The 26,252-nt window shown below is 44.2% G+C and overlaps 1 protein-coding gene across 1 annotated transcript in view; it reads right to left on the reverse strand.

Moving 5' to 3' along the window:
- PPP1CB (protein phosphatase 1 catalytic subunit beta) overlaps nucleotides 1-15,270 on the reverse strand; it is a 50,301-nt gene extending 35,031 nt beyond the window's left edge. Inside the window, exon 1 of the mRNA XM_024198177.2 lies at nucleotides 14,993-15,270. Coding sequence (XP_024053945.1) covers nucleotides 14,993-15,044 — 52 coding nt within the window. The 5' untranslated portion in view covers nucleotides 15,045-15,270. The remainder of the gene's footprint in view (nucleotides 1-14,992) is intronic.
- Nucleotides 15,271-26,252: the final 10,982 nt, after the last annotated feature.

The raw sequence follows: 26,252 nt of genomic DNA on the forward strand, positions 1-26,252 counted from the left end.
TTTGCTGAGTAATCTGATTAAATAAGCTATGGCCCAAACACAAACTAGAAATTGCTTTGTTCTACTGATGCACGCCAGCTGTAATACTAGTCTAATCGACAAGAACAATGCTAACATGTCACACATCTTGTTAGTTAGAATTTTTAGCCACATAACCATACTAAGATTAGAAATAAAATATAAACAGGCAACTCAGATCTTGCATTCACTAGGAATAAGTGTTTTAACATATGACCCAACATGTTAGTTCATGTGCTAAAAACACCTTTTCCTAGCAACGATAAGGCCAGAGGCTAAACACAAGAGTTGGGTCAAGAGCCACATGGGTGTATGGGCTTTCAGTTCTGAACATATTAAGAATGCTCACTGAATGGTATTCTTTGGTATGTTTTCCTTTAACACTTTATGTAAACACACATTCTGGAAGTATTCCAGCCAAAGGAAGTGATGAATAATGGTAAAGGTCTTGCAGTGAATAGCCCTTGCACTTGTGTTGCGTGCTCAGTTTGCACCACACTAAAATACCCTTCACTCCTACAACATTTTAGTTGTTTGTATTATGTGGTAGCACATAGGTATTGCACTGTGCTAAGGAATTACTGTACAAACACAGCAAAAAGAGTCCCTGTCCCAAAGAATTTACAAAGTTATAAAGCTTCAATAATGTTATGGTTGGCTTTAAATATAAAAGCTATTAAGAATTAATTTTGAAGCTTTACCTACAAGGCTCTTGTCCAAGAATGTGATCAAACTGTATGCAGTCTATGACTCAAACTATAGTCATTGAACTTCACTTTCCTTCAACAAATTGTTGTTTCTCTTGATTTAATTTGCCTTGTCAAGAACGTTAAAAAAAGTCTAGTTTTCCCTTCCTTTTCTAGTTTGGGAGTAAAATGAGTTTTAGCATGTTCTCATCTCATTTTCAATGTATACTGCTTCATCTACTGATGATCCTACAGATAACACTGAAAGAGTAGGTATGTAGCAAAAATACACAGGAGACTATATCCTAACCAGAAAAATATGCTCCGCTGTAGATTAAGCACATCTACTGCCAATTTCTTTGGGCACTTACTAACATCCACAAAAAGGAGTTTTTTAAATATGTAAAAACACAGTAAGCTTTTATGTAATTCACAGTATCAAACCAGATACAAAGTCAAACTTCTTATCTCATTATAGATTCATAGATTCTAGGACTGGAAGGGACCTCGAGAGGTCATCGAGTCCAGTCCCCTGCCCTCATGGCAGGACCAAATACTGTCTAGAGACCATCCCTGATAGACATTTATCTAACCTACTCTTAAATATCTCCAGAGATGGAGATTCCACAACCTCCCTAGGCAATTTATTCCAGTGTTTAACCACCCTGACAGTTAGGAACTTTTTCTTAATGTCCAACCTAAACCTCCCTTGCTGCAGTTTAAGCCCATTGCTTCTTGTTCTATCCTCAGAGGCTAAGGTGAACAAGTTTCCTCCCTCCTCCTTATGAAACCCTTTTAGATACCTGAAAACTGCTATCATGTCCCCTTTTTTCCAAACTAAACAAACTCAATTCTTTCAGCCTTCCTTCATAGGTCATGTTCTCAAGACCTTTAATCATTCTTGTTGCTCTTCTCTGGACCCTCTCCAATTTCTCCACATCTTTCTTGAAATGCAGTGCCCAGAACTGGACACAATACTCCAGCTGAGGCCTAACCAGCGCTGAGTAGAGCGGAAGAATGACTTCTCATGTCTTGCTCACAACACACCTGTTAATACATCCCAGAATCATGTTTGCTTTTTTTGCAACAGCACCACACTGTTGACTCATTTAGCTTGTGGTCCACTATAACCCCTAGATCCCTTTCTGCCGTACTCCTTCCTAGACAGTCTCTTCCCATTCTGTATGTGTGAAACTGATTTTTCCTTCTTAAGTGGAGCACTTTGCATTTGTCTTTGTTAAACTTCATCCTGTTTACCTCAGACCATTTCTCCAATTTGTCCAGATCATTTTGAATTATGACCCTGTCCTCCAAAGCAGTTGCAATTCCTCCCAGTTTGGTATCATCTGCAAACTTAATAAGCGTACTTTCTATGCCAATATCTAAGTCGTTAATGAAGATATTGAACAGAGCCAGTCCCCAAAACAGACCCCTGCGGAACCCCACTTGTTATACCTTTCCAGCAGGATTGGGAACCATTAACAACAACTCTCTGAGTACGGTTATCCAGCCAGTTATGCACCCAGTTATGCACCCATTAATTACTTGCCCAGCAAACCAATGCCTAGAAGTTTTACAAGGTCTGAGCTTCTTGAAGACTGGAAAGGGGAAAACAAAGCAAGCTTCAGAACCAAGGGATTTTTCATGAAGAATATGCTGCCAACAGCCTCCATGGATTTACAGTTGAGAAAAACTTTAGTATGAGAACAAGAGAGGCAATACAGCACATGGATAGATGTAATCGGAGGTCATCTGGTACCAAATCACTCAGGCATTGTCTCTACAAAAAGATGCATTCTTAATTAACTAGTTTGCTAACTTAAGTTAACTGAAGTAAAATTCTAGTGAAGATAAGGCAGCTTTGTACGTTCAACTCAAGTTAGCAGGTTGAGGTACACTACCTTCCACAGTGACAAAAACTGGGAAAAAGTTAAAACTAAAAAAAAAACTATACTGCAATGTGTCCCCACATGGGGAGTTATACCAGTATAACAGTTTGAATTCACACCTTATACTAGTATAACGTCCCTACATACAAGCTCAAAGACACCGATATCGATAGCAAAGTTCACTCCCAAAAAGGTGGCTGCATTTGCCTTACCAAATGCAGATGAAGAGGGGTACTGCCATCCATGTTACCTTACATCTAACAGCAATCTTGGATCTAATATCCCTCTAATACTGCAAGTCTGTTATAAATGGCACACTAATCTATCCAACTAGGTACGAGCATGGCTCTCACCATATCTTGTTGCTTTTCAGAGCCTACCAACATTAACTTGGTTTTTAGCTGGATTGGGCTTCAACCATCTAGCAGCCTTCCAGACACAGACTTCCTATGGGCACTGCATTATCTGTTCCACAGTACACTGAAGACTCCACCTCTCACATCTCCTTAGCTAGGCTAGTTCTGTCACAGAAATCATGAATCTGAATAAAGTCTGAGACATCTTGGAAACAACTGTAAAAACACATTTGATTAGGCCCAAACTGAGTGGTATTGCGACCTGAAGCACAGGGTAACAATGCCTGGAGTGGGGAGCTGTACCCAGCCCTAAAAGACAGGAGCTGCCACTGCAAGAGGAGTGTGGGATGGGCTCAATCTCCAAAACTCTGCCTGCCTGCCCGCTCGCCCTCCCCCGGCCTCACCTTTCAGCACCCCCACTACAATCTCGTGTATGCTAATGTTGTGAAGTTACAGCATTTAGTGACCTTTCAATTACTTATCTTTTTATCTTGCACTTCTGCTGTGAAATTTATTAAAATTTCCGTGACAGAATTGTAGAATTACTAACCCTCCAGAGCAGCTTCTAGTGTTAGAGGATAGACTGGAACCCTGCAAGAGGGCCCTCGGACAGACTTATAACTGTTTTTTCTTTGGAAGAAGTCGGGACTCCGAGGATAAAGGATGAGACATTTTCAGAGACTAATCTACCCCGTCTTACTAGGGACCACAATTGCATCAACACCTCATAAGCAGTGGAATTTAAGGCAGCTGATACACCCAAGAGTTGTCTTCATTGCAGAGTTAACTCTGGGTAGATCTACACTACAAGTGCTACAGTCATCCACACACCAAACCTCACCCAAGACTGTGGTACTTTATAGTCAAAGTAGCTGGCCAATCCTGGGATACAGGCTAAAGCCTGAGCACTGCTTACACTCAGGCTGGTAACCGCCTCCTTTTACACTGTGAGCATAGGCTAAACCACTCAAATGCTGATAGTCAGGGTCATCCCTACCAATTATGGTGCCTTATGCAACCCTAGAACTTACTCCCCCCCCCCCCCCCCCCACCGCTCGCGGAGGGTCTGGGCTGCGCTCAAGGCCTGCAGGGCCATGAAGGCAGGAACTTTGGGGGGCCCCACAGGCCCAGAGCGTCCTGGGGGATTAGCAGGGGGCCTGGCACCGGCAGCGGGAAGCAGAACGACCTGGCCCCAGCCCACTCCGCTCCCCCCGCCTCAGCCGTGTCGCTCGGGGGAAGCGTTCCCTCCCCCCACACTCACTGGCGGCGGGATGTGGAGCGACAGTGGGGAACTAGCCAGCGGAGTGGAGTGGGCTGGGTTGCTCTGCTTCCTGCCACTGCTGGTGAGTGCAGGGGTAGGCCTGACCCCTGCTGCCAGCAGCAGGCCCCCCCGCTAATCCCCTGGGCTGCGTCCATCACTAGGGGAGGGGGCTTGGGAGAAGGGATGGAAAATGGGGGGTGGGGTGGAGGGAGTTGTCTAGGGCCCCGCACCCCCATAGGAACGCACAGGAGGGCTGGTCGCTGGTGCCCTACGCAGCTGCATATTCTGTGTATGCCTAAGGACGGCCCTGCTGATAGTCCTTCAATGCCTTCCCACAATTCCTCTCACGTGCCCAGAAGGACAGACAAGTTCTCCCACAATTCACTGGGGGGGAGGGGGAAGGAAGTGACACAGCTCACTGCAGAACTAAGAATCATGAAAATGACCCCAGAAGTCCTAGCACCTCACACAAGTACAGCACCACTGTGGAAGCAGCCACTCACACTCAAATTAGGCCAATGAAGGGGTAAGCCCCAGGGTATTGATCACCACAATTAACTCTGCAGTGAAGACCTACCCCTTGACAAGGGCACGAGCTTCATCTTTCACTAGGAAATGGAACTATGCTACTAGTGCAATTTCAGTTCAATATCACACTGACAGGATTCAAGGAAATTCAAGAATTCTAGATACGGCCATAAACTTTTATTCAGTTTTAATCTGTTTTTGAGGTTAGCAAAAAAAAGTACCCAAAACAACCAATTCAATAGTATAAGCTTTTTCATCATACTTAAACACAAGTGTCAAACTTATTCAAAAAATAGTTAACTAGTTAACCATTCTCAACGAGCCATGCAAAACTAGAACTGTTCTACATACTATAAATCTTGAAGAGGCCTTCTAAATTAGAAAAAAAAAACCACAAGAAACCTCTAACTACACTAGGAAAGTAATCCACTGCAGTAATCTATGATTGCCATTTCCCCAGGTGTACTGTTAGACAAAGCTTTAGGATTAAGCAAACATTTTTCAACATGGTTTTGAATCAGAAAAAGGTCTTATTTTATACATAATGACCCGCGTAATATCAAGGCTCTCTGATTATATTTCAGAAGTTCCTAGGTAAGGATAGGGATTCAGATTACTATTTATGTAATGCTATGCATGTGCATGGTGTTTAGACAACGAAGAATAGATACCTGCCCCCAAGGTGATTTATCTGCATTAGACAAACAGCAAAAAACTGTATACATAAAAGGAATGCAAAGCTCATCATTTAATGTTAAGATTTTTATTTATTTATTTTTAGGAGTTGTGGGGTTTGTTAAAATACTAAAATGAACTAGTCTACATTAGGAAAGCATGAAATTGTACCACAAAAGTAAAAAACAAAAACAAAAAAAACCCACACAAAAAACCCCCTATGCTTTGGAGACAAGCTTAAGGTGTGTTTTTTCAAACACCCTTAAAATTCTGAAGGAAAAATGTTACAGGTTACATTGTTAAACAGTAAGATCTGATGTTCTTCCCTGAGGTCAGTTTCATATGAAACTTGACCTGGCTAAGTAGCCAAATATAGCATGCTTCACTGTTAGAACACACAGTACCAACTACATTGATTTGATTTTCTAAAATGCACAACCACATCCCGGGGTCACTGACTTAAAAATTCAGCTCAATTGTCCACATTAAAAGCACATTTCATTATATTAAAATTAAATGGACAAGGGTTTTAGCACGCTCTCTCCCCCTATTTCAACCGTTCCATGATTTACAGATTGCTAAGAATGGAAGATTTATAGAATGCTATAAGATTTATAGATTGCTACGATTTTAGTGCCCTTCAGGACTGATGTTTAAAATACAATACGATTCCTGCCTTATTACCCTCCCTACCCAAGATTAATTTCAAGATACTCCTACCCTCCCAACACTATCAGCTGAAACAGAATACACTAACTATTACAATTGTCTCTGAAGTTTTTTTCAGGGGGAGAAGATAAAGCAAACTTGTATCTTGCTTCTTTCCCTCCCCCCTCCCCCCGTTATATTCTCCCTCCCCCCATTGGCTGTATCTATGATACTTTATGTCTGAAACAAAATGACTATTTGTTCCTTGCAGTCTATTTTTCATAATTTGTTTGTGTATCCTTGAAATAGACCTTTTCTAGTTCTATTTTTCTTTTCTGAGAATGTCCCTCATTTCCCACATCTATGACGATCCATTCTGGGATGTGGCATACAACAGCATTATCCCAGACTGCCAAATTACTTTCCCCACAAGCCAAGTATAACACATTTTTGGAGCAATAAAGTACGGAAGAAGAGAGGAAAAAGCATGACTCCTCCTTTATGCTTAAGTGCTTTGTGAAAAGGAAGAAAAGTGATCTTTCAAAACAACCAAAACAGTTTGTTATTTTCTTCCACAATATTGAATGGTTTGAATTTAGTTTACAGTTTTCAATTTGGAACTATTCCAATCTCAGCCTTTAGTTTGAGTTCTGCATGAAGACCTGACCCTGCAAGGTGCCAAGTGTCTTTTAACTCCTATTGAAATCAACAGGAATTAAAGATGTTTAGTACCTTGTAGGATTAGGTCCCAACATGTGCAATATTCCTACTGTGCAAACGCAAACTATTTTACTATAACAAATATAAAAGATGAAAATTTAACAGTTTCAGAATATGGCAGCTTAGGTGTAAATCTAAGCAAGCAAGAGGGTTTTTTCAAGTTACTGGTACTGTGTAGCAAGGACTAACTAGACAAGGATGACTAGGAATCTGAAGACTGCCTGTATTTATTTATTTTTTTAAATCTGGTCAGAGGAACCAGTGACTATTTTAAGTAAAACACCTCAAGCAACCAGGGATGGAAACTAATAACAGCAATCAGAAAGTTGGGAGTTGCATCTTTCCAAGGATTAGTTTCAGCTATGGGGGTTCGCAATGTACAGCTTAAAAATCTCTCATGCTCTTGCCTCCCTTACATATTTACAATTCCTATCTGATTTTAGTGGCCTCTGGCTCAAAAATTGTTTGAGCTAGAACCAATATTGTATATTGTATAAACTTTTGTTCTGTCAATAGTGAAATATTTGTCTCTCTACTCCTGTGTTTTCATGAACTCCTAGAGTCTTGATGAAACTGAAGTTAAAGGAAGGACTAGTCCAAATGACATGATTTTAAAGCAAAGTGTAATCTAGTTTGTTTTTTCAGTATTTATTATTGAATGTTAATTACACAAAACGTCAACAGTTCCACAAAACAAATGGACATCACTAACTAGATTTTCAGCTTTTTCAAAGAATTATGTATACTCTGTGAAACTACTGTTACCTCCCAACCCCTTATGCCATGTAAGTGCTTTTACATGCACAATTTATTATTTAAAAAAAAAAAGTTTCTTTCCTTTGCTGCTCTGGAAGCTGGTTATGCTCGGAGTGCTGCAAATGCACCAAGTAAAGCCGAACAGACTGTCAACCACCAATCTTATAGTAACCTTTAGATCAGCAGACAATTGTACTTTTGGCTGAAAAGAACAGGGTTTCTAAAGAATGTACCTTGGCTGCAATTCTCTCCCAGAACTATGAGAGGCTGTTTGAGTTTCATGTTACCAGCAGACTTTCTTGCTTCCACATTCAAGTAGCTACAACTGTCCAATGATGTCAAATGCCCCAAAAAAATTTTTGAAACAGAAGGTTAAAATAAGTTTTCTCCACTTGATTGGGAACTCGCAGCTTTTCTTGAATATGAAAACAAGTCTTATACCAGCAAACGTCTCAGACTGTACCAGGGAGGGAGCCAGCTGAGACCATTATCTTTCTTTAAACTGTAAGGTTCTGAAGTGTCACATAACTTATTACATTTGTTCAAAATGTAAGAGACACTCACACTATGGAATAACGTTTCACAACTTATGTGACAGACAATTTGATGAACCAGTATTAACAGAACTAGTAAACTTTCTTACGCCTGGCCAAAAAAAAAAAAAAAAAAAAAACAGATTTTAGAAAGAAAAATTGTCTCACAGAATACGTCTACACCAGGGAATAATCTATTTTTTGGTCAAGGTCCAAATTTCTTGGTCAAGTTATAGTCAAGGTCCAGACTCCAGAGAAACATTTTTCACACTGCAATATCAATAACGTTAATAATAAGTATACAAAAAGATTTCACGGTTCACTCAAAAGCAGCTGGCAGTCAGGATTTGGCCCGCAATCCACCTATTGATTACCTATGGTCTACGCCAGGGGTAGGCAACCTTTCAGAAGTGGTGTGCTGAGTCTTCATTTATTCACTCTAATTTAAGGTTTCGCGTGCCGGTAATACATTTTAACATTTTTAGAAGGTCTCTTTCTATAAGTCTATATTATATAACTAAACTATTGTATGTAAAGTAAACAAGGTTTTCAAAATGTTTAAGAAGCGTCATTTAAAATTAAATTAAAATGCTGATCTTACGCCACCAGCCTGCTCAGCTCGCTGCTAGCCTGGGGTTCTGTTCACCTAGGCTGGCAGCGGGCTGAGTAGGGCCTGCAGCCGGGACCCCAGACTTGGGGGTGGGTGTTTCAGGGATCAGGGCAGAGGGCTGGGGTGTGTGGGGGGTGCAGGGCAGAAGGCTGGGGTGTGTGGGGGGGCGGGGGGGTTCAGGACAGGGGGCTGGGGTGTGTGGGGGATGCAGGGCAGAAGGCTGAGTGTGTGTGGGGGGGGTCAGGGCAGAGGGCTGGGGTGCTCAGCTCGTGGGGGTGCTCCCAGCCCCCTGCCCTCAGCGGCTCATGGCAGGGGGCTGGAAGAGATATGCCCTGTTCCACCCCCTTCCCCCAGGCTCTGTCTCTACCTCTTCTCTGCCTCCTCTACGGAGCTGTGTGCACGCTGCCGCTCTTCCCCCCTCCCCCTCGCTAGGGCCGTCAGCTGATTGGCCAGGGATGGAGAAGAGGAGGGGGGGCAGGAAAACGCCACTGGGGGAAGAAGCAGGGGAGGGGGAAAGCTTGGCTGCCACAGAACCAAGCTTCTGCCTCCTGCCCCCGCAGGGGAGAGTGGTGGGCGGGGGAAGGGGGGCTGAGTGCCGGGACTGCGTCAGGGGAGCTGCGTGCCACTCAAAATCAGCTTGCGTGCCGTGTTTGGCACGCGTGCCGTAGGTTGCCGACCCCGGGTCTACATGATGGGCTCTACAGTGTCACAGCTACAGCACTGCAGCCATGCCACTGTAAACGCCATACTGTAGATTCTTTCTACTGCAACAGAAGGGTTTTCTTCCTCCGCTGTAGTTAATCTGCCTTCCTGAGCAACATTAGCTAGATCAACAGAGGAATTCTTTCACTGACCTAGCTGCATCTACACCAGGGTTTGGTCAGCTTAACTAACTACGGAGCTCAGGGGTGTAATTTTTCACACCTCCGACCAATATAGCTATTCCAACAAACCTAAGTGTAGATCGGGCCTTAAATTGATTTAAGTCTGTTGTTTGGTGATGCTCTGGCCAAAATGCCTAATGCAATCCTTGGATGCATAAACAGGGGAATATCAAATAGAAGTAGGTTTCATTACATCTGTATTTGGCACTGGGGCAATCACTGCTGTAGTACTATGCCCAGAACTTGTGTCCACAATTCAAGAAGGATGTTGAAAATTGAAGGCTTGGGGCCTGTAACCTCAGTCCCACTGCCCAGGGTTAAAGCCGCTGGGCTCAGGCTTTAGATTCGGCCCTGGGCAGTGGCACTCCGGCTTTGGCCCCAGGTCCCAGCAAGTCTAACGCCAGCCTTGGTAACCCCACTAAAATGGGGTCGTGACCCACTTTAGGGTCCCGACCCACACTTTGAGAACCACTGGATTTAAGGATTGGAAGGCATACCTTAGCGATAGACTCAATGCTCCAGTTCAAACAGAAATTAATCCAGGGAAGTCCTATATTCTGTGTTTTACAGGATGTCAGACAACGTGATCACAATGTTCTTCTGGCTTTATAATCTATGAAACTCTTATGTTTGGTTTACATCAGTAAATTTACAGGCTGAAGCTAAACAGAGCTCTGTAAAGCAGGGAAGAGTCTTTATTTTGTGTTTGTACAGTACCTAGCACAAAGGGGATCTGGTCTATGTTGGGGGCTCCCAGGTGCTACTACAATACAATCAGTTTCAAACAGGTGAGTCTACAGAGAGGTTTGCACTTGCTTAAGTTTTAAAACTGCTTTAAGTTAGACCAATACAACTTCTGTGTCTAGACAAGCCCTGATTCTCAGCAGCCCCCTAATCAACACACATACCCTGTATCTAGTAGCCATAACTCAATAGCCACCAGGTTCAAAGACCAGGCTTATGGTACACGTCTGCAAGCATTAAGTGAAAAAGCAGAGGGTCTCTCTCCCCATCCCAGTGCCAAAAGAATTGGGGTGGATGTCTGCCAGCTCTTAGGAGCTGGAGGGCAGGAAAATGAGACAAAGGACAAGGTGTGCCTGCTATGTTCTGTGCTAGCAGCATACCTTGTAAACCAGCCAGTTTACTCATAGCATGCAGTATTCATTCTACTTGTTTTCTTTACATAATAGGTACTTCTACGGCAGTGGTTCTCAATCTTTCTAGACTACTGTACCCCTTTCAGGAGTCTGATTTGATTTGCATATCCCCAAGTTACACCTCACTTAAAAACTACTTCCTTATAAAAATCAGACAAAAATACAAAAGTGTCACAGCACACTACTGCTGAAAAATTGCTTACTTTCTCATTTTTACTATACAATTATAAAGTAAATCAAATGGAATATAAGTTTTGTACTTACATTTCAGTGTATAGAGCAGTATAAAGTCATCTGTATGAAATTTTAGTTTGTACTGACTTCACTAGTGCTTTTTATGTAGCCTGTTGGAAAACTAGGCAAATATCTAGATGAATTGATATACCTCCTGGAAGACCTCTACATACCCCTGGTTGAGAACCACTGTTCTAAGGCACCAATAACCGTAGCATTTATATTCTGGACATGTTACAAATAAAGAAAGTGAATTCCAAAATGGGCTCCTCTTGGCATCCTGGCGTTCACCACTTAAAAAGGGAGGGAAGAATCTAAGTTCTCTAGCATGTATGGGAATATGATGTTATGAAAAGGTGGGTTTTGCAATGGTCTCTGACAAGCCAATCTAAGAATTGCTCTGATCTCTCCAAGAGGAGTGTTTAGTCTAGAATCCAGCATTAAGAAGCTTGCCTTCCAGCTCTCACGAGTTTCCATTCTCTGAAATGAATGTGCATGTTCATGAGTGCAGGTGTCCATGAGCTTCAGATGGTAAGGCATTCTCAGAGGTAGTATGCTTCTGAACTTTGAGAACCAGGACCTAGCAACCAAAGGGAGGCAAGTGGAGGGTGGAATCAACTGATGTGCTCTCAGCAGCTAGTTCTGATCAAGAGAGACAGGTTGCTCTGTGTTGTACAAGACGGAGTTTAATTGGCCTTGATTGACTACGCACAGGCAATTACAGTACTGTAATCCAGTCTCAAAGTGAATGCATGGATCATGACTGCTAGGTTAATGTTCAAAAATAGGTGTAGTCATTCAACAACCTAAAGAGGGCAGAAGTTTCTTGCTACTGTTGCTATTTTTGTAAGTAGTTAGTACAGTGGTTCTCAAACTGTGGGTCAGGACTCCAAAGTGGGTCGCAACCCTGTTTTAATGGGGTCACCACGGCTGGCTTAGACTTGCTGGGGCCTGGGCCAAAGCCGGAGCGCCACTGCCCAGGGCCGAATCTAAAGCCTGAGCCCAACTGCCCAGGGCCAAAGCCGAAGCCCAACGGCTTTAACCCTGGGCAGTGGGGCTCAGGTTACAGGCCCCAAGCCCTTGGGTTTAGGCTTTGCCCCTCCTGCCCTCCCCAGGGCAGTGGGGCTCGGGCTTTGGCCCCTTCATCCCAGGGCAGCAGGGCTTGGGCAAGCTCAGTCCCCCTTCCTGGGGTTGTGTAGTAATTTTTGTAGTCAGAAGGGGGTCGCAGTGCAATGAAGTTTGAGAAACCCTGAGTTAGTACATTGCAAAATGGGTTGTAAGCACCAGCTACTGAAAGACTACTATCACTGCTGTTCAAAGTTAAAGCCATCTGTTTCATTTAAAGGGAGAAGAAGGCCCTAGCACATGCTATGGACCAACACACTGCAATAAGATTCTCTTAAAGCTTTTAAATCCATTTTTGCACTATAAAACCACTATTTCTGGCCATCTAATTGGAAATGGTAAAAATGTAAAATATTGCTCCTAGATTGAGAATTAACAGGCTTTTTTTTTTTTTTGCTTGAAACACATTTTACACTACAACTTTACCGAAGTAGAAGCAATGCCATAACAAACTATAAATTGCTAAGTATCTGATTACATAAAAGAAACTTTAGAGTTAAAACTGCAGTAGTCAAGTTTTTATTCATCCTATGGTGCATTCACAGTGCAGAAATTGGAAGATGGGAAATAAGCGCAAAAATGTAAATTAAAGCAAAAAAACCCCATACCTGTTTGGGGACACCTACAAAAACAATGCAGTGATAGAGGGATCTATTTTCCCTCTGATGCAGAGAGAAGTTATACAAGCTCTGATAAACTTAATGGCAGTTAAGTGAAGAAAAAAATCTGTCTGGTTCAGTCAAAGTTAAGGAAAATCATTTTTGTTTACACTCAAGTCAAACAAAAAGTAAATCAAAATCTTAGGTTTTAAAGACAGTTTAGAAAAAATTGTCTGTACAAAGACTTGGCAAATTTTAGACTTAATGGTTCAAATTTGTGCTTTATCACACACATTTTAATATTGGGGAAATTCGTGCTTAAATCTTTTCACAATACTGTCTCGACTGTGAATCTAAGTAACCTACAAGGTGGCTGTGACCTGAGACTAACAGTTACATACACCCTTGTATGTGTAACACTTAGTATTATTTTATCAACTATTTTAATATGGATATGCACTTCAAATAAAAACAAAACAATTACTGGACATAAAAGACAATAAAGCTAAAAACTTGTGTAACAGGCTAATACTTTAAGATAAATGGTCACAGGCAGGCTTAGACACCAACATATAACAGCGACTATTTATTAATCTATAAATTATAGACTTGTGGTTTTAAAGTGAAAACAATTAAAACATATTAGAAAGTGCTATCCCAGACAAAGACTTAAGCCAGAGCATTTTTTTTCCCCACAGACACACACAGACAAAATTGACCTTATGGTAGGAAGTGAATGCTGACTAGGTCACAAATGGGCCTATCTGTAATCCAGGAGTAAAAACAAAACAGAAGACAGCCTTCATTGGTACAAGTGTCTTGTTAAAACTTGTTAGCAGTATTTCAAGCTTCAAGTCACTCACAGAAATGAACTCTTGCCTAATGCTGAACAGACAACAATATCTACCTACGTTTAATTATAAATACAGGTGCCTGCAAGTTCTCACACTACACTGGATACTTTAAATACAGACATACTAACAGAACCAACAACAAAGAACACAAAAAGTTTAGGATTTGTTATTTCTTTACGTGTTGCTCGTTATACATTCCATTTCACCCTCAGAAGGATGGAGGAATGACTACAATATGGTATTCACAAACCTATACATTATGTTACGTTACCAAAGTAGTTAAACAAGATACCACCCAAAAATTAGAGGATATGCAAAATTCAAAACAGATTTATTAAACTTCTGTTTCTCTCTTCCAGGCCAAGAATCTCCGCTCCAAAACCTGTATGAAAGTCACATTGGTAACCTTCCAAATCCAGAAGTTACATCCATTTTTAAAATGAACTACACTTATCCATACCCGTTCCCTTCCCTCACCAGATATTTGTTGGGGGCAATGAGAAGGAGGCTGGGAAGACTGGATAGTCACTATCCAAGAACATCAAATGATGATGCTAAGGACAGAAGTAGTATCCTGCTCCTTGGAAAATGGGAAGTTAGTCAACTGTTTTCCCTTACCTTAACAAAAGATATCTTTGGGAATACTGAAAAAAGGCATATTGACCCCCTCACTGATTATTCTCTCTCTCTATAGCCAACATTAGAAATAGCCCCAGAGCTGGGCAGAGGAACTACAGTACACTAAATTCCTTCTGCTTCCCCTTTTACACCCCCCACCCCCAACATTTGTCAATTTTTGTAAGCCATGAAAAAGTGCTACTAACCTGATGGGAAGGAGGGAGGCACCTCCCACTAGCTAGGCTTTTCTATCTCACCCATCACTGGGGCAGCGTTAGCAGGACAATCCTGGGCTTTAAACACATGCATCACTGATCTGCGCCAGGCATTCGCATTACAGAGACCCCGCCACAGGGGCGCGCATGCACACACACACACACTCCTGTATATTGGTTCAAATATAATATTTCAAAGCACTAGTCCTCGATGGCCCCTCCACTCTGATGGCGAAGGGGCCAGTGCACCTAGGACATCACCTACCTCCCACGCCCCTCTCCGTCTCAGCAGCAAAGTATGTAGCAGTATGAGGTGTGTCCCCCCCGCACCCCACCACTAAAATAGCTTAGAGCACCCAGTACCACGGGAGTGAGCCCCCTCCCATCCTGCCTTCGCTGTTGCTTTCCCTTCCCCCACTGGGCAAAGAGAGCCTCACCCCCATCTCCTGCTGTGTGCGCGGAGGGATGGGGGGGGGGGAACTCCCGCCTCCCCCCGGTGTGAGGTTGGGAAGGATCCCGCCTTGCGCCCCTCCCTCCCCCGCCGTCCCCCGGGTGTGTGCGCGCGCGGGAGTATCCCCTGCCTCGCACCCCCCGTGTGTACGTGCCGGGGGGTGGGGCTCGCTCACCTTCCAGCAGCCGGGTGATGAGGCTATCCACATTCAGCTCCCCGTCCGCCATCTTGTGTGCACCCGACTCAGTAGTCCCGGGCGGGGAGAAGGCGGGGTGGAGAGGGCTTCACAGACGAGGGGGGCCGGCGACTCGCCCCAGGAATCCCGCCGGGCGCTTTGCTTCTCCCGCGCTGGCACCCAAAAGCGCCGGGCTCGGTACCGCTCCGTTAAATGCGGGAGAACAACCCCCGCGCCTCCTCCCCGCCTCAGAGACCAGACTGCCACCACCGCGCATGCGCCAACTCCCCCTCCCCGCGGCGACTTCGCTCCGGCACTTCAACAACTGCGCAGGCGCAAGGGACTCCGCGGGGGGGAGGGGTTACTGCGCAGGCGCAATGGGGTGTTCTTGCTGCGCTTCAGGCCTTCCTGTAGGTGCGCATACGTTTGAGATGATTTTCCTTTGCTCCCCGGGGCCCCCGGTCTGGTAACCAGTTGGGCCTGGCAGTGCTGCCAGCGAGGCCGGGCCGAGCTAGAGTCAGGTGGGGGCAGGGAGGGGGTTCTCCCGACTGAGTGTCAGGTAGTCCGAGAAGCAGCTACCCGCAGTCACGTTCCGGGCCGGTGGGAATCTGTCAGACATCCCCAAGCGTCCCCAGCTGGAACTCACGGGCTCACATCTGCCCTGATCCACTCGTGTGAGCTGATCGTGTGCCACATTCGTTTATGCTTTTCTGAAAGGCCCAGCTCCTGGAACCATGTCTGAGAAGCTCAGTTTTCATTAAAAGTACGTTTCAAATAGGCAGACCCAGCCTCCCAGCAGACGTCCTCCTGCTGAAACCACACTGGTCATAGGTCACAATTTATTTAAACAAACTGTCCGCACTGAAATGCCAAGTTGTGCTCACTACACCCATGTTCTAATGCAGATGTCAGGAATGATTTTCTAGCTAGCCTGGTCTATGCTCCAGTGTGGATGGGATCTTTAACATTATTATTTTTCTCATTCCTGAAATATTTTTCAGCATTACTTCTTGACCATTTCAGGGTATATGGTTTTGCCAACAGGTGCCTTACCTGAGTGGACATAAAATACTTTTGAAAGCAACTGTTAAAAATTCTCAAGAGTAGGGCCAACATGTTCAATTGAATGTAGGCTGCTAAAATGTAGCTGACTATGCTGTGCAAACTGCAGCTGCGCTAGAAAAAATCAGGCCACTTACATACCTAAATATAGATGCAGATTAGGTTCCTAGCTCTAGGAGCCCAAGTCTGAATTTTTGCCTAAATCCATACAGCCCATGTAACTATACATGATTTTCAAGAACTCATTTTCATGTCACGATCAAGGAAAAACTAGTATGAACAAAGCTTTAAAAGTTCTTTAATGATGCAATGAATATGTGGGAGTCTATGTTACGGGTCCCAGCAACTAAAGTGAGAAAGAGCTCCTTCAAAATGTGTGGGGTGATAATAAGGTTTCACTGGATGTGCTAAAAGAAAAGAAGAGACCATAAAAAGGCTCAAAATTTGATTTTATATTCCCAGTTGGAGACAGACACCAAAATGTAATTCCAATTTATCTGCTAAAAGTTAATATGCATATACAAACTCTCTTCATTTTCAGTCTTTTCCATAAACAGCAAAGAGCTAAGTGACACTTGGAAATTTGTTTTTTGTCAAGTTAGAAAACGTTATTATTCAGCTTTTAAAAATAGGACTTTCAGCGCTGCCCAATATAGTAGATATGCTACCCATCCTGAATTTTAAAGCATTATCCCAGTTTCAGTGGATCAGTCCCACATTATTGAACTGCCCTGAAAGTCAACACAACGTTGTGCTGTGGCATGATGATGTTGCACAGTGATAGAATGTTGCATGACAACAGGATGGAGTTGTGTAGTGATATTGCATTGTGACACTGATACAAATTATTTGCAGCATAAACTCCAAAAGATGGCAAATGATTGCTGCACTGGGCAAAGCTGTGTGGTAGCTGTATGTACAAGGTACATTAAAAATCCATACTGTACAAACCATAATCTTGCCACCCACAATTCAAGTTATATCAAACACAGCACAGATCATGGTATACTATATAGTAACATGAAATAATTTGAAACATTTTGCGATATGGTATATTAAGGACTCCATAAAAAAAAATGCTCGGTCTTAAAAGGGAATTAAATTCAATCTGCTTGTGGAAAGAAAATAATTGTCTGGTGGTATGGGTCAATTAAGGAAATTAAATTTACAGGGGAGAAAGTTGGAATTTTATGCATTTATTACATAGTACAATGAAACTGAGATTTTTTTTATTTCAAAGAATAAAGTTATTTAACTCTAACTTTGTAACTGTGATGAACCATTTAAAATTAAACAGTAATATGCCAAAAAAAATCTTGTGAATCACAGAGTTCACTTTGTATACTATTAAGTTTATTAATTTTGGTTAAAGATGCAGCAATAAAAAAAAAAGCCCATAGGTGCAGTTTATGCAACACTAACTTTCATTGAAAAAGAAGATGTGCTTAGTCACTTCTGCCAAGCAAGGATGCAGAGCAGAGATATCTTACTGGTGTTTTGGGTGGAAAAAGGAGTTGAGTATGTACTGATGTAAATTCCCATTAATCTTTCTCCTCTTTGTTAATTTCCTATTATTTTGAAATTGCCTTCACTGATTCCACACTTCTCTTTGTTGCTTACTCTCCCCTTCTCAGCTTCATTACCATCAACCCTAAACAGCCTTTTTCCCCTCAAATTGTAAAGGAGATGGACAAAAGAGGGTGCAGGGGGAAATGGTGCACCTAAGGGTATGTCTACACTGGCAGACTTACAGCGCCGGCAGTTACAGCGCCGCTCAGAGAGCACTGAAGGGAAACCATTGTTGTATGTTCACACTGTCAGCTGCCTGCGCAATAGAGTATTCACACTTGCGGCACTTGCAGTGGTATTTGGAGCAGTGCACTCTGGGCAGCTATCCCGCAGAGCATCTCTTCCTCTTCCGCTGCTAAGAGTTGTGGGAAGGCAGAGGGGGTCGTGGGGCATCCTGGGTCCTGTCCCAATGCCCCGTGATGCATTGCTTTGCATCCCAGCAATCCCTATGCTTCCATCCGCATTTGGTGCCATCTTTCAACGGTACTGTGCGCTCTGCCTCTTCGGTCTGCAGGAATGGATCCCGAACTGTTGACCATTATGCTGCTCGCTCTGACTAACACGTCACGAGTGGCAGTGGAGTTATTCCTTAAACTACAAAGACAAGAGAAGTGTGACATTAATCTCGCCACGTGTAGTAGCTATGACATGAGATTGCTTGTGGCATTCACGGAGGTGCTGACCACCATGGAATGCCACTTTTGGGCTCAGGAAACAAGCACTGAGTGGTGGAATCACATCGTGATGCGTGTCTGGGATGACAAGCAGTGGCTGCAGAACTTTCAGATGAGGAAAGCCACATTCATGGGACTGTGTGATGAGCTCACCCCAGCCCTGCAGTGCAAGGACATGAGAACGAGAGCTGCCCTGCCGTTGGAGAAGCGCATGGCGATTGCACTGTGGAAGCTGGCTTCTCCAGACTGCTACCGATCGATCGCTAACCAGTTTGGAGTCGGAAACTCTACCGTTGGACTTGTGTTGATGGAAGCATGCAGGGCCATTAATCGTATCCTGCTCCAAAAGATCGTGACTCTGGGCAATGTGCGTGATATTGTGGATGGCTTTGCACAAATGGGCTTCCCTAACTGCGGAGGGGTGATAGATGGCACGCATATTCCAATTCTGGCACCAGACCACCTAGCTACCGAGTACATTAATTGGAAGGGGTATTTCTCTATGGTTCTCCAGGCGCTTGTGGATCACCGTGGGTGTTTCACAGACATTAATGCAGGCTGGTCTGGAAAGGTGCATGACGGAGGCATCTTTTGGAACACTGGCCTGTTCAGGAAGCTGCAAGCAGGAACTTTCTTCCTGGACCAGAAGATCACCGTAGGGGAAGTCAAAATGCCCATTGTGATCCTGGGAGACCCCACCTACCCCTTAATGCTGTGGCTTATGAAGCCATACATGGGGCACCTTGACAGCAACAAGGAGCAGTTCAACAATAGGCTGAGCGAGTGCAGAATGACTGTTGAGTGTGCTTTTGGCCAGTTAAAGGCCCGCTGGTGCTGCCTATATGGGAAGCTGGATCTGGCCAATGACAATATTCCTATGCTTATAGCTGCATGGACTGCTGAGGCTCAGCGCCTGGAGGCTGAATTTGAACAGCCAGAGACCAGGGCTATTAGAGGGGCGCAGCACGGGGCCATAAGGATCAAGGATGCCTTGAGGCAGCAAATTGAAGCTGAAAGACACTAATATTTGTTGCTATGCTTGGGAGTGCCGTGCTTGTAATGCTAGGAAGTGATTGTGATAGGTAGAGACAGTGCAATATGAAGCTTTAAGATAATAGCCTGTTGCTTTGCAGGGCTCTGTTTGCTTTCAATTAATAGAATACAGATTGCTTTCAAACCAACACAATTCTTTTATTAAAAAACAACAATCGGAGGGGAGAGACAAATAAAAAATACATCAGCGCTGAGGGGGATCCCAGGAGGAGGTGGGGTCCCGAGACAGTTAAAGATTTGTGTATGTCCAGGGATTATATCCAACTGTCTCCTTTGGAGTACAATGCAGCGGGTACTGTACTTCAACAGGGCTAAACTGCAGAGGGATGGGTGTTGAGTGCAGTGGGTACTGGGAGTCCGCAGTGCTAGACTGTGATGGGGGAGAAGTGGAATGCAACGGGTACAGACTGGAGCCAGGAGGTTGATAAGAGTGTCTTGGTGGTATCTGGGGGGGGGTGCATGGGAAAGAGTTTTGCAACAACAGCTGCAGGGGAGGGCAGGTGTGGAGCTGCTCGGTTTGCAGTGCTAATATCGCCTGGAGTGTGTCCACTTGACTCTCCATAATGTTTAAGAGCCGCTCCGTGACTTCATTCTGGCGTGCTGCGTTCTCCTTTCGGTCCTTCTTCTCGTTGTCCTGTCACTCCTTCAATTCCTGTTTTTTGGCCATAGAGTGCATCATAACCTCATGCAGAAAGTCCTCCTTAGTTCTTCTTGGCCGCTTTCTAATTCTGCGCAGCCGTTCAGCTGGCGATAACAAAGAGGGAGGCTGGGCTCCCAAGGTCATCTCTGTGAAGCCAAAATACAACATTTTACAGAAGCAGTATTGTTTGCAACACAGAGAACACTGATTCAGTGATTTAAAACACAGCAACTATTCACACACCTGTCACTAACTGGCTGACCCCAGGCAAGCACACATGAGCCACAAGACCCCAAAATGATGAGTTGCTGCAGGGGCAGGGTAAATCAGTGTTCCCGGACCCTACTGTACACTGGGCATCTGGCTCTTGGGGAGAGACAGCACTGTAGGGTGGCCCTGATAATCATTCCTGTCCCCACATTTTCCACAGGCTGTGTTCATTATGGAAGATATCTCACTGCTGAGGGTGAACAGGGAATCAAGGGAGGGTCTTCTCCAGACTGCATTGTTCCAAGCAGGGGATCGTCTGGTGCACAGAGCAGGCATGGCCACCCGGAAAGATGCGCTGAGACCACTGCACGCATCACCAAGCAAACAGGAAGGGGACTTTCAAAATTCCAAAGGAATTTACGGAGTGGGGATGACGGTTGGTCACCTGAGGGCAGGGCAGTAGAGTTCAAACCAATGACCAGAGAGGCAAGAACAGGCATTGTGGGACACCTCCCGGAGGCCAATCGCAGCACTGTAATCGACCAGGATGCTGCACCCCCGGCACAGAAAGCTGTATGCCTCTCGTCGGGATGGGGTTTTTTTTACAGTTTCTGCGCACTAAGTGGCTTGGCAGTGTATACACCTTGGAAGTTACAACGTAGAAAGCTGCTTTACTGTGCAGAAACTTGCCAGTGTAGACAAGGCCTTAGTAATATTGTCCTCGGTACACTCAAGCTTCCACGTTATTGTAAATAGCATGAGACTGACCCCATTCCCACCTTCACAGCATTGTTTCAACCTCTCAAACTACTTCTAGTCATTCAGAACAACACTACACTGGCCCACCCAGTCAGTCACGATCTCATTGACATAGCAGTTATTAATCACCCCAAGATCAAGTTCTCTAAGGGTACGGTATTTACTCAGACTCGCAGTTGCTACTTGACAGGCAGCGGCCCCAGCAGCATTGTTCCCCTAACCCTATCTGTTATTGTCTGCCTTATAAGGATATACAGCAGCATTCTATAAGCTGGTTCAAAACTCTACAGATTGTCTCTATTGTTTCCCCTTTGCTAAGCAAAAGGAAATTTTGGGGACCTTGTATGTCAGTTTTCTGTTTGAAGCACAAATCAGTGATGCAGAGTTAGTTGCTTTCTTTTTGTAAATAAATAAATTAAACTAGGTACACAAGCCCTGTTTCTTTGAACAGAGGTGGTAACAAACTGCACACAGGCAATGCCTTTTGCAGAAACCTCAGATATGGCACCATTCCCCTGTCCAAGAATGAAACACCTGTTTTGTGCTTCGAGCTCTGTCCACAGTTAACACGAAACTCAAAACAGATCTAACTGCTTACCCAAACAGCCATCCACCCATCCTGCTCCTTTTCCTCCCTCAGCTCCTGTACTTTATATCTGGACTGGGAAATGCCTAGTCCAAGGCTCCTGCTCAGGCCAAATGGTGTGGAAAGGTGCCCTGACCATTAATCTTTTGGATATCTGCTCTGCAACAGAAAGGAAGCTCAGAAGCTAAAGACCGAGGCAGAGAGGATTCCTTTAAACCTATATATTACCCTTAAAGTCTCTCTGACTGCGGTTACTACATGACATCTTTAACTCCCTTTATGGAGCATTTCATCCTGGGTGGTGCTCAAATATCACTGACCATTAGCACCTTTTGCTACAGTAGTATTTTATTTTAAACTAAGCAACACCTGAACCTTGACTTTCTGTTACTTTTCCCCCCTCCCCCCACCAACCTGTATTCCCACTCCCGTCTCCCTTGTGCCCCCTTCCCCCCCCCCCCAGTCTATTTTTATTAGCAGAGAGCTGTTCTGGAATTGTTCTGATGCACTGCAGAATACATTATATCACTCCCTCATTCTGAAAGCACACCTTACATGAGATTATAGATGCCCAGCTAAAGTCAGGCTTTTTTCAAGAATTTAGTGGCAGTCTATTAAACTACTATAAGAGAATAAACTGTAAATGTTCTGCCTACATTTTATACTTCTGTTATCCACATCAAAGAGCTAAAGAGGCAGCGTAGTGGTTAGAGCAGATGATTGGGCTTGAGGCTTTCTGGATTCTTCTTCATAGATATCTCCTGCCTAAACCCCAGTGCAATCCATAATTCAAACTGGGGAAGTTTATTTTACCTATGGGACATAGCGGTGCTGGAACTAGAGGTGTTGGGGGTGCTGCCAAACTCCCTGGCTTGAAGTAGTAATAACTCAAATACATGGTTTCCGCCTTCAGCATCCCCACAAAAAAATTGTTTCAGCACCACTGCCATGGGGCCCAGTCCAGTAGACATGTTGGATCAGGTCCTATTCAAAATCAAGCTGGAGGAGGAAGTAGTGATGCTGTTTCCATTGTAACTTTTAGCTTTCTGGTCAGAGCACTTACCTGGGACATCCAGGTTCAATTCCTCCCTTTGTCTGATGGGGACAAAGGATTTGAACAGGGTTCTGCCACCTCTCAGGAGAGTGCATTAACCACTGAACTATGGGATATCTCTCCATCTCGCTTCTTAAATCTGTTCCACTTTGGATAAACACTAAGGGCACGTCTTCACTACCCGCCGGATCGGCGGGTAGCAACTGATCCCCGATCGCTCTGCCGTCGACTCCGGAACTCCACTGCAGCGAGAGGCGGAAGCGGAGTCGACGGGGGAGCGGCAGCAGTCGACTCGCCGCCGTCCTCACAGCCAGGTAAGTCGACCTAAAATATGCAACTTCAGCTACTCTATTCGTATCTTAGGTCGACCCCCACCCCCCACTCCGTAGTGTAGACCTACCCTTAGAGTGAATGGGCCCGAGAAAGAGAATAACTCTGTAGCCATGGCCCTCCCACTTTTTGCAAGTGGACAGGCCTGACCCATCCAGCCCCAGGCAGGTAGAGGGGCCAGACTCCCCAGCCCCGCTCTGGCTCCAGCTTCTGTCTTGGCCGGGGCAGGGCCTTGGGTGGGGGGAAGAGGCAGGGCAGGGATGGGGCCACAGAGGTGGTGGGGGACCCCACACCCACTTTTGGGAAGGCTCTGCCGCCCCTGGCTCATGCGCCAGGGCTAAAGATAGCAGTGTAGCCTTTCAGGCTCAAGCTTGGGCCCTGAGACCCTCCCGGTGTTTCAGAGTCTGGCTCCCAGTCTGAGCCTGAACATCTTCACTGCTACTTTAAGCCCTCTGGTGCAAGCCTAGGACAACTGACTCAGCGCTGAGACTTGCTGTTGCAGGTATTTTTTTGCTGTATAGACATACCCCACCCCCAGAGTACAGTGCCCCTGCTCCAAAGAATTTGTAAGTATTCAGTGGAACAGCTTCAACAGGCGAGACTGAGCAAGCCCCACATCTGACTAACCCATCGTTCATCATTTTCCTGAGAGGTAGGAGACCCCTGCTCCCCATCAGACAAAGGGAGAAATGGAACCTGGGTTTCCCATATCCCTCATTCATGCTCTAATCACTATGATAAAAGTTATAAGCGTGGTGGCAGCGGCACCACCACCTCCTCCTCCTCCGGCCATTTTGAGTGGAGTGAAACAGGCATCTGTCTCAGGTCATGTCTACACTACCTCTTATGTCGGCAAAACTTATGTCACTCAGTGGTGTGAAAAATACACTCTCCTAAGTGACATAAGTTTTACCAGCACAAGCGCTCATGTGCACAGCGCTATGATGGGTGACGCTCTCCCTCCGACATAGCTACCGCCGCTCATTGGAGGTGGTTTAATTATGTCGACGGGGGATATCTCTCCCATCAACACAGAACAGCTATGCAGGATCTTACAGCAGTGCAGCTGCATCGGGACAGCTGTGCTGCTGCAAGCTCTCTAGTGTAGACATGGCCTTAGGCACCTAAGCCTCCTGACCGGACTCCAGGAGAGGATTCCCAGTTGTGGATTTCTAGCAGAGAAAAGTGCCTCCCTGCAGTTCAGACTTAGGCATTTAACTCTGGATACACCTCTATCACTGGCATCTCCTGTTGTGTTTAAAACAGACATCCTCAAACAAAAGGCAAGTATTTATTATCCCCCCAACATGAGTCATGACATTATCTGTCATAGAGGAGTGTATCATCGCCCCTTTATTCCTACTGCATGTGCCATGTATTTTGCTTTCGATCATACCCAGGTATGTCTAGACATTCCATTAATTGCTATGGAACATTCGCAGAATGACAGTAGCCACCAAGGACCAGCGATGAAAGAGTAAAAAAGGTAGAAGGGGAGTTTCACTCTCCTAAACAACACATCAGTAAGCCTCGCTTTGAAAAGGCCAATGACTGAATCATGCATCTACGGCAGCCTTATATCCCAGTATTTCCAATATACCCATACAGATTGGGCAGGGTCCTCGCAACCCTGAAGAGATCATAAAGCCTCACAGGAGTCCCCTACAAAAACAGTGAAAAACTCACATGTAAGGCATACACAACCGCACGTGCGTCAGACTACTTCAGCTGTTAGTGTCAGAACTATTTAAAAGTGTGATGAGGGTTTTTATTAGATTATGATACCATCTTAGTTCCTCTGCCAACTTGTCCTACTGCCCACCGGTTGTCATAAGTAAAGGACACCTGCTGCTGCATTATTTCCCAACCCAGGCTGGGGGATGGGCTCTTGAAGCAAAACATGACAGATGATTCTGGCCTCAGACCAAGTCTCTGGCATGACATGACACTCAAATTTACCACTCCTTTGCATCAGAGAAAATGTTCTTGCTGTATCTCCTAGGAAGGAACAGCTGTGGGAATCGAAAAAGTGTCTGCATTCATTGTCCTATGTAAATGTAAGAATAGTCAATTTCAGGGAAAACAGATGGTTTATGCCCTGCAAATTTGCTGGCATTTGACACTAGCAGCTATAGTTTCACAAAAAGAAAATGCACGGTGAGCTTCAGAAAGAAATCCTTTAAATTTGGGGACTAAGCTCCAGCGATGTGAGCAACTTTTATCCTTTGATCTCACAGTGCTTTATATACATTATTAATCAAACTTTCCAACAGCCAAGTAGTTAAGTATTAGTTAACAGAAGTTAAGTATTAGTTTATCCAGCTGTAAGAAAGATATAAGGCGGCACAGATAGGTTAAGGGAGTTGCTTACGATTATACAGTGGGTCACAATTCTGAGTCCTCAGCACGAACCCCTAGGCAATTTTCTTTAGTGTTGTTTTAAACCATTCTTTGCTACTTAATCCCTTGTGTGCCCTGTCCTCATCTGTGTGCCCAGGCCATGACTTCGGAAAGTGAAGCCATTATTTTTAATAGCATGGCAAGATAGTTGGGCAATTTGAGTTCCCTTTCAGAGGTTTTACGCTGCACTAAAGGGATTGCAAACAATCCTCAAACCCAATCACCACTGGCAGTGGTGAAGGGTGCTAGGTGCATGAAGGAGTCTATATACCTAGTGACTTGTGTTTTGAGGCTTTACAAAAACCTTACTCTTTATCAATATAGCAATTCTCACACGGCTTCACAAATAGTAGATAATTAAACTTTACAACCCTGAGAGGTACATAAATTATATATATTTTACTGAAAAAATATCAGAGAGTAATGTGACTTGGCAGGGTCACACAGTGCAAATCATCAGAGTTGGGTATCAAATCTAAGAATACTGAATCACAGTCCTCTTTGCTGGATACAAATGGGGTTTGAGGGAGAAATTTCTATTTCCTCTCTTTTCAGTGAAAGCCTTTATTCAAAAGTCTGCCCAGCATACCTTTAGGTGCACTAATGAACAATAATAATCCAGAAGCAAACCAGGCCAGCAACCATTAGAAATACATTTTCAGTTTGTAGAGAAAAGTTAGGTATACTGTAAAGAATACAAGATTTATATAAAAGTTTGGAAGACAGATATGGGTATCTGAACTATTATGAATCATGCAAAACTTTAAGGTACTTTTACTGAAATGGTCTAGCTTCTTCATGATCTGCATTTTAAAAGTCTGAATTATGTCTTTCTATTGTATACAATTATATAATAATAATCTGGGGGAATATATACAATGTTTGCATGAAGTATTGCTATTGGTTCTTACATTAACCAGCAG

Source organism: Terrapene carolina, unplaced genomic scaffold (genome assembly GCF_002925995.2).
Source record: "Terrapene carolina triunguis isolate 2854851 unplaced genomic scaffold, T_m_triunguis-2.0 Scaffold85, whole genome shotgun sequence".
NCBI classification, from domain to species: Eukaryota; Metazoa; Chordata; order Testudines; family Emydidae; genus Terrapene; species Terrapene triunguis.